General features: G+C 41.0%; 1 protein-coding gene across 4 annotated transcripts in view; it reads left to right on the forward strand.

Annotated features, from left to right (window-relative positions):
• Positions 1-16,275, forward strand: part of USP6NL (USP6 N-terminal like) — a 113,371-nt gene that overhangs the window by 31,135 nt on the left and 65,961 nt on the right. The window contains exon 1 of one of the 4 annotated variants that reach the window (XM_030959412.1): positions 13,612-14,299. The exons of 2 other annotated variants lie outside the window; for them this stretch is intronic. In XM_030959412.1, the coding sequence (XP_030815272.1) occupies positions 14,272-14,299 (28 nt within the window). In that variant the 5' untranslated portion in view covers positions 13,612-14,271. Of the gene's footprint in view, positions 1-13,611; positions 14,300-15,065; positions 15,235-16,275 lie in introns of those variants that run through there. One more of the 4 variants, XM_030959411.1, reaches the window with a different exon arrangement.

Here is a 16,275-nt window from a genome sequence, read left to right on the forward strand (position 1 = left end):
CTGCCATTTCTATTTTCCCCTCCCTTTCCACTGTGTGTGTGCTAGTTGGTTTTGTTGTTTGTTTGGTGTGTTGGTATTTCTTTGTTTAACAGTAATTTTTTGTCTGGCACTGTTGTGCTTTCTGAACATTATCACCATCTGGATGCTCCACTCCTATTGCACATTAGCCATAGGACTTTTATAGTCTAATGCAGATATTAATGAAAAGTAAGTGGAATACTAGGAAAAACAGTCTCCTTATTTCCCTGTAGTTTAATTCATCATTGAAAAATAGGTTTCTATTAAAGGAGCTGAAAATCAAATGTCTTTTTCTTAGCATTCATGTTATAGTGGTGTAAGTGATGGCTGCACCTTCCCGTCCTTGCAGGCATTAGTTATATCTGGACATGGAGTGGACAAATGTAAGCTTTCTGCCTATTATTTTTTCAAAAGAAAATAGCAAAGTCCTGTAAATTTTGTGGGCAAATCAGATCGCACAAAACTTTCTGCATTTATTGACTGGAAAATATTTTTATTCCCTGAAAGGGAATAAAGGGGAAATAGTTTTTTTTTCTTTTCCTTGTTTTTAGATGAGACATTCTTCTTTCTAGATGAACTTAATATACCAAGCAAGATTAATATGTAACATTTGGAGAGGAAGATGAGTGTGAACAGACAAGTTTCACCATATTGCTATGTGCTAATTTTCCCCCCAAAATATTTTGACTACAGGGCACTCTTCAAACCCTTTTTTGTCTCCACTTAGTCAGAAGTATCTGACAGAGGTTAAGGCTGAGTTTCAGGCTTCCTTTTGAGAAATAAATCCTTCAAAGTTTTAATTAATAATTTTGGTTTACTGATTCCTGTCACAGTTAGAATGGAAGCGAAGCTTTTGTTGCTAAACCCCATTTCTGAGTGGGAAATAGCAGGAGTCTGAAGGACATGGTTATAATGCAGTTCACAGGTCTCAACTGGAATGTGACAAGTTGCCTTGATCTGAGACTTCCTCTTGCTGATAGAAAAGGAAATACTGTTTGTGCTAATGGAGGGACTTTGGTAACTTGAATATGCTGTGATCTCTCCTAGAGAAATATTTTCTGTTTCATTTAAAGTCACATTGTTTGGATTGGTGGAACAATTCCTCATCACTTTCAAGTGTTGGGTGTTCCTGGGATGTTTCCAGGGCTCCCCAGTGTGCAATCTACTGCTGATTTCAGGCGTTGCACTTTGCTGTGTGATGTATAAATGGCTGCACCATTGCTCTGTGTCCTAATTTTTCTCCTTCTATAAAGAAAAAAACCTGACTAATCCTTTCCTTTTTCTGATGCCAGCTGTACGTTGAAAAGACTTTTAAAATGTTTTGAAAAAACTCCCCATCTATGCTGCAGCTGCATCAAGTCTTGAAGCCACCATGTCACATCACTGGGTGAAAGAAAATGTTGTGTTCACAGACTGTAGTGTGGATCACACATTGCACAAATCAAAGATATGTTTTTGTCAATTCTGTGCCGTGAATTAGTACTCTGGCTAGGTTTTGAAAACCGTGGGATGAATGCTAGTCTGGAGCTTGCCAAATCTATAGATGAAAAAGAAAATAAGCTACACAGACTCCAATTCCCACTACTATTTAGTTTATAGGCATTGGAATGACCTTCTAATCTGTGCAGTGATAATTGCCTGTTTTACATAATGTGTAAAGCTTTGCAGAGGAGTATTTGTAGTGATAGAACATGTATTAAAAATCATTGTCTGGCAACTAATAAGAATGTAAAGCCATTCTATAAATAGTGCAGATAAGCTCTAAAAGGAGGAATGAGCAAATATACTTAGGCAAATCAAAAGACAGCTGTGCTGGGCCTGGACTGGGCATTTAACATAGCAGTGGCTCATGAACTGTGTCCATGCTGGGAGGGAGTGAGGCACTGGAGGCAGAGATGGACAGAGGAAGGCTGGGAGTTCAACATTCCTCTGTATTTCAGCAGTTTTTTCCAGGCTACATCAAACCTTGGGTAGAACATAACTTGGAGGTAGGAGTGCATCTCCCAGATAGTTGAACCTGGAAGGAATCCAGCTGTGCATACTTCCAAGTCTCTTCCCAGCACAAAGTGCAGAGCAGTAAATAGAGATGATCTGGAGCCTTGCTCCAAAGCGCTCTTCCAATTTAGACTAAAATGTTATTTATAGAATTGTGTGGAACATCAGTAGTCTTTTATCCCAGATTTATGATCTTGGCATTGGATAGAATAGCCTAATGAGGTTTTTCTTGGAAATAAATGGAATTTCTGGTAGGCTTGATATTTCAGGGGCAGAGGGGGATCGAGGGATTATGCACTAAAGCATTGAAGACTGACATTTATAACTTGGGTTTTTATGTGTTCTGCATTTTGAGATTAAGTGTTAACTTAGTGGCAGAGTTTCTGTTTGGCCACTGTCCTGGGCTTACATGGCAAGGTTTTGGTAGCTGGGGCTGCAGAGGTGGCCAGTGTGAGAAGAGGCCAGGGTCTGCCCCTGGGCTGGACACAGCCAGACACAGCTTGCTCCAAACAGGCCCATCCTGGGCCAAAGCTGAGCTCACCAGTGAAGCTGGTGACACCTCTGAGATAAGATAGTTAAGAAATGTGCAGCAGTTGTGAGAGAGGAGAGAGATTAAAAAAGAGTGGGAATTAACTCTGCAGACCCCAAGGCCAGTGAAGGAGCAGGAGAAGGTGTTAAAGCACCAGAGCAGAGAGTCACTTGGCAGCTCTGGAGAAGACCATGGTGAGGCAGCTGTGCCCCTGCAGCCCATGGAGGTCCATGGAGGGAGCAGAGATCCACCTGCAGCCCCCCTGGAGAGCCCTTGCTGAAGCAGGCTCCTGGCAGAAACTATGGCCCTGGAAGAGGAGCCCACACCAGGAACAGGTTTTCTGGCAGGAACAGCAGCTTGTGGGAAAGGCCCCTGCTGGAACAGTTTGTGCAGGATTGCATCCCTTTGGAGGGACCCTGTACTGGAGCATGGGAAGAGTGTCAGGATTAAGGAGCAGCAACACCAAGTGTTATGGGCTGACCTGTACTATTTTTAATTGCCAGCAAATTAGTTTTCCCAAGCCAAGTAGGTTTTTCTCATGAGTGTAATTGGTGAGTGGCCTCCCTGTTTATCTTGATCATAAGCTTTTTCTTCTTTTCTTTTCTCCCAGTTAAGTAGGAGGAGTGAGAGCAGGTCAGTGGGCATCTGGCAGCCAGCCAAGGGTCAACCCACTACAGCAGTGCTGAGGATGTGCACAAACTTAAACTTTGCAGGCCTCTGTTCCTGTGGGTTCTCCCCAGTCCGTGTTCCCTGGAGCTGCCAGTGATGGCAGCATGAGCAAATTCAGCAGCTGGGCTTTTCTGTCATTGCAGTCACATGATCCTGTTTACCAGCTCTGCCCAGAGCAGTAACTTCCAGCAGAGCAGGAGACAAAGAGCAGTGATGTGGTCAACAAGCACTGTAAATCCAGGACTGGATGTCTGAATGATGTCCTCCTGTCTTCTCCTTTCTGCTCTCTTAATGTACTCTGGGTAAAATCTGTGTTAAAAAAAAAAAAGTAGTTAATAAGCTTTGTAACATTTCCAGCTACTGGTATGTAGTAATTAGTTTTGAAACAGTTTTAACTGGTATGCCAGTGGACGTTGTGGAGCAATTTTGGCTGATAAGTGTTAGAAATTCTAAAGTCATTGCTACCATTAGGAAATGTCAACAAATTATCCCTTGCATCCTAGCTGTGATGTAATTTCATGATATGAGGAGCTTGGAGAAGAGATAATCAAATTAAGGCTAATGAGAATGCACTTGAATGTGAGGTGGTTGCAGGTGGACAAGGGGACACAAAATTTTCCTGCTGCTGTTGAATTGCTATTTAATAGTTTAGTCTGGGCTTTGTTTATTTGACTAAGCTGCCTTGGCAATTTCTGATTCCTTTTTCATTTAAAACAACTTTTCTGTTGTATTTTTAATTTTTTTTCCTTTCAAACCTATTTTTACCTGACTTTTATCTGTCATACAGCTTTCATCAGTTGAGTTCATAGATTTCTGATTAGTGGAAAAACTTTTGTTTCCAATTAAAAACTAAAAAAAAACCCCAAAACAATGTAGAGCTTCCTATTTGGGAATATTTTATTTTAATACAAAAACATTAAAAAAATGACTCTAACATGAAAACTATTGCAGCTCTTTAATTTTTTTTTCCTCCACAGTTAAAAAACCCCTGCAGATGAGCTTGTTTCCCAAGCATTCTTTTTCATTCTGAGCCAAATGTGAAAAGTCCTTCAATTAAAATTTGGCTAAATCCTACAGTCCCATGTGAAAGGCTGTAAATATTTGGTATTCTATTTATATGAGCTAAGAAGCATGAACTTAAAATGCTGATGGCTGAATGATGTATCAGGGAGCTGTCTGCCACTGGACCAGTAATGACATACCAGTTTCACTGAGGAATAGTTACCTCTGAGGTGTGAGAATAAATTTGCCTTGCTTGCCCTGAAGTGGCCACAAAGCAGCTGTATCTGATGGTCACATCATTACAGTGGCTTAGAAATATGGCAGTTCCCTGTGTCATATCCTTATATCCTTAAAACTTGGAGTTACCTAAAAGGAGGCTATAAAGTTTTTTTAAAATAAGCTAATTTATACCTTATTAGTATTATTTTTGTGCTGGTAAGTCTCAGTTGTGTGTTTTTCAGTTATTTACTGTTCATAGACCCTTCACACTTAGGCTATAGCCTATTCTCCATTTCTTTTTCTATTTTTTCTTCATCCTGTTAAGAATGTGCAGTTCTTTTGCATCCACATTTTGCCTCTATGAGTTTTCCTTTAAACTTTTAACTTTTTCACATTTTTTTCCTGACATTTCAGCATTGCTTGTGTAAGCAGAGAGCTACCACATAGTGCTGATGTAATACACAGGTGTGAAGGAGGAAAACAGGTGCAAGGTGGTGGGAGGATTGGTACTCAGATTTGATGGAATGTTGTAATCCCATAACCCTTAGTGATGATGCCTTTTGCATGCTTTAACTTGTCAGCTAATTCTCTTCTAGCAATTTGGAACATCATCCTCTTGAAATGTCATTTGTTAGCTCAAACATCACACTTCCTCCCCCCTGCTTTCTGTATCCTCTTATTGTTTGCATTTGTACTGTCATTAGGTGTGACTTGTGAATTCTCACCACTCTGCTTCTCAAGTCTCAGGAGGTGTTACATCACAGGAACAGTGACACAGGGCACTGCCTTGCTGTGTGTCAGGGTGCAGGTTGCACTGTCCAAGCTGAGCAGCAGTGCTTGGGCTGCACTTCCATCAGCCCTGGAGCTCTGGGTGCTGCAGCCTTCACCTGCATCCCCATCTGTACCTCTCAAACAGGGGGAGAGCCTCTCATTGCATCCCCACCAAAGGATTTTTAATTTAGTAAAGCCTCATTAGCTGAGTTTCAAATCCGTGTATTTGCTTTGTGCATTTGCTTAAAATCCTGTCTGTTTATCTGAGAAAAAGTGACTGAGTCTTTGTTGGAGCTGGTGATTCAGTGAAACACCACCTGGGCTCAGTAGCACCTGAAGAATAATGTCTGTTTGTGATGCTGTTTTAATTGAGAGAGAACTTCCCCAGGGTGTACAGCTGACTCATTTTTCAGAGAAACCTGTCATCAGTGTGTCTGAGGTGGCCTGACTGTTACCCTGGGATTAAGCAGCCTCTTGTGTCTCAGGTACAAAGTACTCTCTGAAGCTTTTGTTTTTCTACATTTATAGCACATGATATCACAACAATCTGAACCACTGGTTCCTGTTGTCAGTGCTTAGGTTTTGTGTGCTATTCCAAAACAGTGGGTGGTGGCAAATAGAGTATGTGTGAGTAATTTTATTGTGTTTAATAGTTATACCCCTGGATTTTTCTCTGCCAAGGAATAAAGTGAGCTAGAGAAGGAGAAAGTGTGGAAATTCTGCTGACTAAGCAGAGTAAGGTTCATACTGATGACTAATGCACCCTAAAAGTTGTTGTCTTTAGTGTGGATTATAGTAAAACAAATTGAAGTAGAAATGATATCTCTTCTTTTTCCCCCAGCCTTAAGAGAGATTGAGTTGTTTGTAAATTCTTTCAAGAACTTGCTGTCACAACAAGAAGTTTGTTGTTAAATTAAACGATTTCAGAAAACTCTAAAAAGAGGAGAAATATTTGGTAGTTTTCATTCACTTTCAGACTTGTGTGATGGATGACAACTGTACATCTGCTGAAGAGGGAAGAGTTGATGAAAGGCTGTTGGATTTTCATCCAGTTTGAAGCCCTTGGAGTGATAGTTCCTAATCCTTCCAAAATGTTGTAATTCAAGGAACATTCATTAAGTTCATCCTCTTAGTTTCCCATCCTATTGCTAGACCTTTCAGGAATATGTGTACAGAGATGGTTTTGGTTTGCTGCATTACAGTTCCTTGCTTCAGCAACAGGCTTGGGCTTTGGGCTCTGTAGTAACATCAGAAATGCAAAGCTGTCATTTGAACATGTATTGAAGAAATGTTTTCAGTTGTAAGAGGGAACCACAATTTGTAACCAAAATAAGTTTTTCCCTTGCAAGTAATTTTGGCTTTACCTTCAGTGATGAAAACTTCACTGATGAATTTGCAGAATTTCCCTGTGAGGTCAGTAGATTTCAAAATGAGTGTTGCCCCTCCCTCATGGGAAGGTTTCTTGCCTGACTACTCGGTCTACCTTTCCAAGTCAAAAAAAGGATTTAAAGGCTATATAGGCTCGCATAGAGCTTTGATCTCTTAAGTTTTTTCTCTCTGCAGCTGGTTTTAGTTACAGCTCAAAGCTGTTGTCTTGTGGAGGTTGGTTGGTTGGTTCTTGCCTGGGTAACCAGTCAGCCCTGTTGCTCCTGGTCCATCTGAGCTGCACAAACGAGAACTTGAACCCTCCCCAAAGTGCTGAATATCTTAATTGCATGTCTAGAGGCACAGCAGACAGTGGGTGGATGTGTGTTCAAATCCCAGCTGGTGCTGTTCCTCCTTCTCTCTGGTGGAGGGAGCAGCTCCTGTCTGCCCTAGGGGAGGTTCTGCAGTGGGTCTGCTTTTCCCAGGGAACAGGATCCTGTTTGCCAGGTGCAGCTCCACAGGATCAACCAAGTTGTGACTCTTCCTGTGAATTTCATCTGTGGGGGATATGAAATTCACAGAGGTTGAGAGGGATCTGTTGGGAATTAAATATGTTATATGGGCTGGACTGGAATCCATGAAAGGCTTTATTTGTTTATTGTCCTAGAGCTAATGCTGATAAACTGGAATAGGGATTTCCAAAGTACTGCATCAGTGGTTGTATTAGATGATGTAGACTTTCTCAGTTCAGTGAGTTTAAAACTGCCTTCTTAAAATTTCAGGTAATTTTCTGCTGAGATATAAGAATCTGTGACAAATAGATTTTTCTGGGTTATGGGTGGTTTTCTTTGGTTTGGCTTTTTTCTTTAACACAGTGTAGTGGTTTTAAAGCACATCATCATTAGTAGGTTCAGTGCATTATTGACTTCAGCATAAACAAATGGATTTTTTTCTAGATGGCTGTGTATAAGGCTTAGACTAGAATTAACATCATGTTTGTTTTGCAGTAGGAGCTTGTTAAGATGTTCACAGCATGTGTTTGTAGTTCATTTTGCATCAGTACTGAAATAAAAGCACTGATTTTGGGAGAAGTAGCGTTGAAAGCTTCATGGTGGTTTTGTGTTACTGAAGTACCTCAGTGCTTATCTTGTTCTAAGCCAATAAAAAGAAAGTGTTACTGATATGCCTGCCTGTTAATGCACTGATTATTAAAGTTATTGTTTCTGTGCTACAGCAGTTTAAATTAATAATTATCATCTTACATCAACATTGGATATTTGTAAAATATTTTCAGAATATCCAAAGAATGAGCCAAATGCTGCCTCTTGCTGTGATCTCTTACTTGAAGGAGATTTATAACCTCTTTGGAGAATTCTGTTCTGACTCTGTATTGTCCTTCAAAATCAAAGATTCAAACAAATGCCTTTTCATTTTCATTTTGTGGTCTTTTTCTACTACAGCTTTGTGCCTGCCTCTCAGTGGTGCTGACATTTCAGTGTTGTCTGTAATAAACTGGAGTCAAAGGTTGGGGAAAAAGACCAAGACATTTTTTGGCACACTCTCCTAAGTTTTTGGGATACATTACATCTAAAATGTAATTTGGTGCTTCCTCTAGCAAAAAAAATAAAGGTGATGGATCTAATGTAGGTAGAAGGTTTTTCTTACTGGTACAGTATTCTGTAGATACACAGCCAAATAGTTTATGATCTTTTTTTCTTCCCCCTTTCTCCCTACTTTTGGCTCGTTTTATCCAAACTCTGAAGTTGTTCTATATTGACAAAGGTTTTAACTGATGCAAACTAGGTGGAGGCAAACAAATTCATACTGGTATTGCTAATTGGCAGTATGAATGCAACCTGATTGTGATTTGGTGGGTACGGCACTGGGATTTATTGCAGCTGCTCTGCTGGGGGCTGGGACCAGGCACACAGGACAGGCTTGGAGGCCCTAATTCCTGTTTTGCATGGGAAATGCCATGGCTGTTTACTTTGTTTTGTTTACCAGTCCTCAGTGAAACTGAAAACAACAGAACCTTCTTGTCTACCACTAACTTCCTTTTCTCATAGCAGAGATGAAGAAACTTCCCCCATTTCTGCTGCCATTTGACAAACTTGTTAACCTTTCATCTGGTTGTCTCTTACTCCTCCAGCCTTTCCTATAACCACTTTATAAACATAAAAAATATGGATCTACTGCTGCCTGACACTTAAAATGATTTCAGATGTTCAGAAGGGATTTCAGCATTTCTTCCCCTCTCTTAAATGTCATTTTAATTTTTAAGTTAATGACAGCAGTAAGCAGCCAGTTATTCAGCTCCATGCTGTGTAGACATGACTGATACAAGAGGGCAGGTATCTAAATTTGCCTTGATGTCTTCCTGTGGACTTACTCAAGCTTATCACAGAGCCACCAAGAGAAGGTTTAGTGTCATGTGAGCTTCTTGGTGCCATTCAGACTTTTCAGAGGATTCCCTTAGAGGATCCTATTTGTACTTAAGGTATTATTAGTGCAGTTAAAATGTTTATCTGCTCTAAGATGAATAGCTCAGAGACAGGGTAATTGAAGAAAGCTGTTCAGCAACGGTGAACTGAGCTCTAGCGTGTAACTCAGTATTTTTATTTTTTTTGTGAACTGCTTAAGTATGTTAGGATTATATTTAAAGTTGAACAGAAGGGCCTTGCAGCTGCTCTCACTGTCACTGTGCTTTTTAGTGGTTCCTTCAGTGTATCCCAGTGGTAGATGGAGGGATACCTGAGGTCCACACTCTGTGGTGCGGATCACAGCCGTCTGTCCAGCAGCCTGTACTAACTGGTGTAACTTGTGTAACATGCTCTTGCTGGGTGTCTTGGTTTGAAAAGACAAGTGTTTGTTAAGGAGGGCAGGAGCCTTCCTTGAAATGGAAAATGACAGAATCAGAATATGACCTGGCAGTCTGTGGATCATGCTGTTGGTAGCTGTTCCATTAAATGGTGGCTCAGCCCTCCTGCAGTGCCAGGTGTGGTTCTGCTGGAGCAGAGATCCTGTACAAGGGTGGAGTTTTCCTCTGAAGCTCCAGTGGTGGTGTAGGTGGGCCTGGTCTTCCTCTGGGAATGCAGTGGAGAAGAAAGCTGCTCCTCTGGGAATGCAATGGGAAAAGGCTGCTTCTCTGTTCCAAATCCCAGATTATATCCAGGTAGGAATGCTTGGCTCTTCCCCCTGGGTGGTGCATCTCCCAATGGGATGATGGAATTTTATCGGCCGTGCAGTGACACTCAATGGCCATGAACAGAAGATATTTCCCAGAGGGAGGATGGGATGTGGAAGAGATAAAGCAAACTGCCCAATGAACAGAAGATAACTGCCCCACCTCTAACAGATTGCAAATAGAATACACACATCTTACAACCCAGGACACTAGAATAAAGGAAGAAATGGTTTTTCATCCTACCACAACTTTCACAATATTTAAGATTTTATTTTTCTGTTGTGTATTGGGCTGAAACTGAATTTAAAGCTTGAAAATGAATGTCAAGGTCTCCCCATGCTGTGTCCACACAGGCAGAGCAGCAGCTCAGCCCCTGGGAGACTCAAGCTCAGGCGTGAGCAGAGGCTGCAGGGAGGTTTTCTCACACCTTTGTGCAAGGACTTGTCCTGTGTGCTTCACATTGGCTGTTCCAGGAGAAGGCAGAAAAGTCAGAGGGTAGTAGTACATGTGCAGCTGGGGAGTAAAATCTGGTGATTTCAGGAGCTGCTCATCTGTTGCTTGTTTGTGAACACTTCCTTTTCCCAAGTTTCATGTGGGGCCAGCAAGGTTTGAGCAGTGCCTGTTGAGCTGCAGCTCCGTGCCAGCCCTGGGGCTGTGGGTGCTGGGCAGGTCTGGGGAACTGCTGCTGCTGCATCCCCATGGAGCTGTTCAGGTTCTATTCCTGCCACCTTCAGTCAGAGCTGGTGTTTTTCTGAGCTGGCTTGGAGCTCTTTAGTCTTGCTAAGTGGCAGAATAGCATGTATTACAAAAACAAGCCATCCTTTTCTTCCTGTTGTAATCAGTTAAATCGGCTGTGTAATTAAATGATGAGCTGGACTGTGGGTATTTCAGTGTGTTCACAGCTCATGTGTGGAGAACAATTCTCTTTATTTGAGCCACTATAAAATGATACCAATATCAATGAAATTTTGTAATTAGAAACATGTTGTAGTTTCTCTAGCCCTACAGAAGAAATAAACCAGCTTCCTCAAAAATTAAGAACTGCCCTCTTTTAAAAAACTTCATCCAGAGTCTGTATGAGTGTTGTCTTGGTGGTGTTTTAAACTGGGAATAGACTTCACATCATTAACGCTGAATTTTAAAATATAATTATTGTTTGCTTCATTAATTGTGACTAATGCAGAGAGAAAAATGATTAATCAGGAGACTTAACATAATTAGTGCAGTGTGGCAACTGACTACTTAAATATAAGTCTGTTAACGTGGGAAGCATAGCTCTTGTTTTGAAATGTTCTACTTTGTGTCAGAATTAAAAATATCAGAACCATTTTACTCTTTAAATTGATGTGGCAAATCTTAGTGCTGTGAAAACATTCATATTCTACCACTAATTATGATGTTCAAAACAGGAAATCTGAAATTATGTTGGAAATAATGTCAGCATTTCAGAGAATTTTTTAATGTTATTTTGATTTATGTTGCTGGGAGAAAAACAGATTTTATACGTCATCCTGATATATGGCATTGGGAAAGCAAAGAAGAAATTTATTGCAGAGAACTGGTATGTTCAGTCTTGCTGAAAGATGGTTTTGCTTGTGTGTTTAGTAGCCTGTCTTGGTTAAAAGAAGTATGAACAGGGTCAGTGTACAGAAGGGGTACTTTAGTTCTCAAAAGCCTCTGGGAACTGCAGGTATAATATACTTTAAAAGTGCAAGGAATTTAAAAAAAAGAGGCATTTTCAACTAATTTTGCTTATAAAATCATAACCAGCACCTGAAAAGCCACTGGTGTAAAAGTATGCCTTGACTTATATTAGGTTGAGGGTGAAATTCCTGAAATATTTCTGCTTTTCATCTGTCAATACTCCTTCTGAGGTCAAGTGTCTGATCTTCCCATAAATGCAGCAGATGATTTGCAGCATATTTTATTAAGACATAATTATAAAGGCTAGGGCTAGTGCTGGGAAAGGTCATGGATTAAAGGGGGAGTGTGGGAGTAATACTCATGAGCTGTAGATGAAACAGATTTTATGTTACAGTGAGATCAGTTCCAGCCACAGCAGGAGTTCTAAGAAATGTAATCTTTCCATGGAAAACCATAAAATGATTTGCAGTAGTAGAAAACCTCCTGTGTTTTTCCATGAAGGCTGTGTCTCTGTTGTTCCATGGCTGCTGGGTTAGCACATGTGTCACACTCTGCGCTCGCTGTGTCCCCTGGAACTGCAGATCTGCCCCCACGGCCACTGCAGCAGCTGCTGGGCGGGCTGAGCTCAGCAGTGTTTGCATCTCCCGACAGACAGACATGCAGGTGAGTGACCACTTCTGTGTGGCCACAATGCTGCTCTTTCATGGCACTGAGGAACGAGAAAAATTGTGATGAAAAGGCCAGATACCACCTACACCCTTGGGAAGAGAAGAACAAAGGATGACTTAAGCTTAGACATAAGACATTAGCTAGTTGTGGCACAAGTCAGACCAGTCTTTGCATACTGGCAAGCCCCAAATTATACCCAGCCTGAGTTTTTACATTGAAGTCTATTAAGAGCTGACATAAATGTTTCAGGTTGTGTTGACAGAGGTTTGGGCAGGAGGGTGGGTTGTGCATTGCTTTTGTCCTCTTTTTCTTTCAAGAAAGGAGCATTGTTCAAAATTGGGCTTACTCTTTTCAGTACTGCTTGTTGAAAATTGGCAATTATGGTTTCTTCTGGCTTTGCAACTGATTATGTTAACCTTCAGCAAATTAATTATCTTCTGGCTCATGACTGCACACAACACTTTGTGAAATGGAATTACAGTAGAACCCTGCCAGATCTTGTCATTCCACTTTGTAACCCTTGTGGGAACTTTCATAACGCTCAGTAGTGAGGTGATGACATGAGAACTCCAACTGCAGTTTCCAGCTGGTTAGGTGTAGGTATTGCTGATGGAGTGATCTAGTTTTAAGGTTTAATTATTTATATGAAACACAAAGAAAACCAAATTGCAAATTAGGACTAATTAAATGGCCAAGTGTATTTTATTATATTCTTTTTTCTCTTTTATTCTGAGTTTTTTGCTTTCATTGCTCCATTAGCTAGAAATGTTAATAGGCTACGTTATTAAAAATAAAATGATAGGAATATTGCAGTAACTGATTAATATTGGTAGAGTTTCTGTAAGCCCTTTAGTCCATTGTTGCTTAAAAGCAAGATAGAGTATTTGATTTAAATGCTATGCAATACATAGACTCCTAAATTCTTATTTCATGTTTTGACACTCTGTGGAATATTGCTTAGCAAGGCTGCCTTGATTTCCCTGCTCTTGCTTTGAGTCCTTTGGAGATCACTTTAAAATTGATTTGAGAGGGTTTTTAGTAGCAGTTAATTCTACTAATTTCCAAAGTGACCACTTTCCATTGGTGAACATGCAGTGTCTCATAGGGGATGCTGCAAAACTGCAAGAGCTCTACCATAGTGAAACTTGATTTTTCATTAAGATGAGAGTTCTGTCACATTTCTTCAGGGAAGTTAAATCTTTACTGTCATATTTTTCACTCATTACTCCTCATACTGTAAAACTACACTAGTGTCTACTCTGAATGCTGACTATTAAGAGGGAGAGGGTGGATGTGTTTTGCTGTTGCAATGGGCTTTTTTAGTGCAGAGCATAATGCAATATATTGATTTTCCAAAGAGTTTTACTCTATGTTTTCTGTGTGTAAGTCTACTTGAAAGACACCCACAAAATCAGACAGGCTAAACTTGAGAGACATAAGAGAAGTATCAGGATAGCTATCTCTAGTATAGCTATAGTATATATACATATGGATCAGTAATATGGCTTATTTCTGTCTGGGATTAGTGTGTGGTAGAAGAGCAGCAGTGATGTTAAAGAGCAAATTTGTTTTCAAGTGGTGAGGTGGTGAGAGAGTTAACCTGGGACAAATGCTTGTGTTCATTGTGTGTGTGTTCTTGTCATCCTCACCACAAATATGCTCACAGATAAGGAAACAGAAAGTAGCTGGTTTCAGTTCAGTAGTTCTGTTATGAGCAAAGTGGAAGATGATTATTTCTGTGTAGCAAGAGGATTGTAGTTGTGTGTGTCAGCAGTAAGAAAATGCTGCTTTTGAGGGAAATGTGCCTGGTAGCGGAGGTGGCACTGGCTTAGTCTAACTCATAGTGATTCCAGAGACTAAACTATTGACACCTGGGCTTGGGTGGGATCCACGAGCAATAATCAGTGGTAAAGACAAAGGAGCTGCTGCTCATTTCCAGGCTCAGCGCTCTGCCACACGATGTGGGGAGGAAGGTTACAACAATTGAAGGAACTGTTCTTTTTTCAGTCTCTGGGGAAAAAAGAATAGTCCAACACACTTGATCAGATCTCCTGTTCCTGGCATTTTAACACTTGTCTGAGTGCAAGAAAACCACAGGAGGGTTGAGGCTGGAAGAGACCCTCTGAAAGTCATCTGGTGCAACCTTGTGCTCAAGCTGGGCTGTTCAGAGCTGCTTGCCCAGGACATCTCATGAACATCTCCAAGGATGGAGAGAGATTCCGCAGCCTCCCTGGGTAACCCGTGCCAGTGCCGCTGATCATCTTTCAGCTGGCTTCACACAATGTCTGGTAGTGTGTGTGCCCTGACTTGCTTAGCTTAGGATATGGAATTGGCTGGTTCCTGGCTGCTGGCATCACTTAGCAGCAGTGTGGCAGGGTGAGAAAGCATGTGTGGGGGCTAAAATCTGTGCAGGATAATGACTTTGTGTGTTATGGGATATTTGGTACAGAAATCTGTTTTTCAGGTTTTACTCCTGAATTTTTGTACTTTTATCAACAAAATGTTGTTGTCAACATCTGACATCCTAGATGTTTCAGGTTCCAAAGATATCTTGAGGAGTAAAGGAATTTTCATCAGAAAATATGTAAAATCTCCATCCTTTAAGTAGGGAATGCCAGTTACAGAAATCTAAACTGTATTTTTTAGAGTTACCTAATTTTGTGGCTTCTTAGGTAATAAGCCAGGAAAAGGGCACTTCAAGCCCCATTTCAAGTAAGTCCTTTGAGTAAAACGCTTTTCCTGCAGCACTTGGAAAACACCAGTAAGAATTCTTGCCCAAGAGTAGAACAGTGATGTGTCACAGGAGCCCTGGCCTCTGAGGCTGTTTGTTCAAATCCTTTTGTTTATTATGAGCTGGAATGCAGGGCTGTGGGCTGGGCTGGAGAACACCAGCGTGGTGCCTTCGTGACACTTGGCATTAACAAATGGCATCTTTGTTCCAGCCTCTGCAGCTCCTGCAGCTCTAGAGGGGCTGTGTCTGGAAAAAGGAGCACGTGTCAAGTGGCTCAGTTGTGTGGAGCAAATGCAGCAAGTGGAGGAGGAGAACTTTCCCCCCGGTCATTTTTGATAAACTGATTTAGAATATGGTCTAGAAGCAAACAGATTTACTTCATGAAGACTAAAACAGAGCTCTACAAGGACTGGGAAGAAAATGACAGTCTAAAGACTGGTAAAGTGTTGTGTAAAATTTTATGTACTGGTCTTTAATTGTTTACATTGTGCTGTTATTATCTCTCATTTCAAATTATTGATAACTGAATTTTAACTAATAATATTTAAGGAATATAATTATGTTTAATGGTGGAAGAAATGTAGCTCAGTTAACTTCTGGAAATAACATTTCAGAGAAAGTGTTGCTATGCAAAAGGGATTGTGTTTCTAACTAACCAGTTCATTTTATTTTAAAAGCTCTTCTCTGTTTTACAAATTCTCTTTGCATGAGGAGAAAGTATAATAAATGACGCTCAATCCCTTTTGTTCAGAGCAGCTTTAGTATTGATGTGCAGGTATTTACCAAGATTCTTCCTTTTGAACATGGTGTACCCACAGCAAAATACTATTAAGTGTGCGTCATGGCTTTTATTTCGTTGTTTATGGGAATGAACTGGAAGGAAAATAAACAGCCTGAGTATTTAAGGGACTCTCTGCTATGACCAGAGAGTTTGTTTATTACACTGATATGTGCTTTGAATGTGTAGATGCATAGCAGCTGGTTGGTGGTGCCTGCAGACAGGAATTTGTGCCAGTGCAGCTCTTTGAGCAGTGGGATGTGTAATGTGCAAACAAGCAAGAATTTTAGTAAAGCAATGGGAAACAAATTAACATTTTCAATTCTTTTGGTGTTTTCAGAGTGCTCTGCAGTTGGTGAGACAATGGTGGTGGGTTAAAGAACCAAAAAAGGAAGAAATCACTTTTCAGAATTTGGGATAAGGTTGCACAGGATGCTCTTGGTATATTGAGCCCCATGGAAAGAGGCATCACTTCTGAGGGTGCTGGTCCACAGTGGGTGAGCCTGAGCCAGTGTGTGCCCAGGTGGCCAGGAAGGCCAGTGGCATCCTGGGCTGTACCAGAAATGGTGTGGCCACAGGACCAGGGCTGTGATTGTCCCCTGTACTCAGCACTGATGAGGCCACACCTCAAATCCTGGGGTCAGCTTTGGCCCCCTTGTGACAAGAAGGACATTGAGGTGCTGGAGTGTGTCCGGAGAAGG

The sequence above is a fragment of the Camarhynchus parvulus genome, chromosome 1A (assembly GCF_901933205.1).
Source record: "Camarhynchus parvulus chromosome 1A, STF_HiC, whole genome shotgun sequence".
Lineage (NCBI taxonomy): Eukaryota > Metazoa > Chordata > Aves > Passeriformes > Thraupidae > Camarhynchus > Camarhynchus parvulus.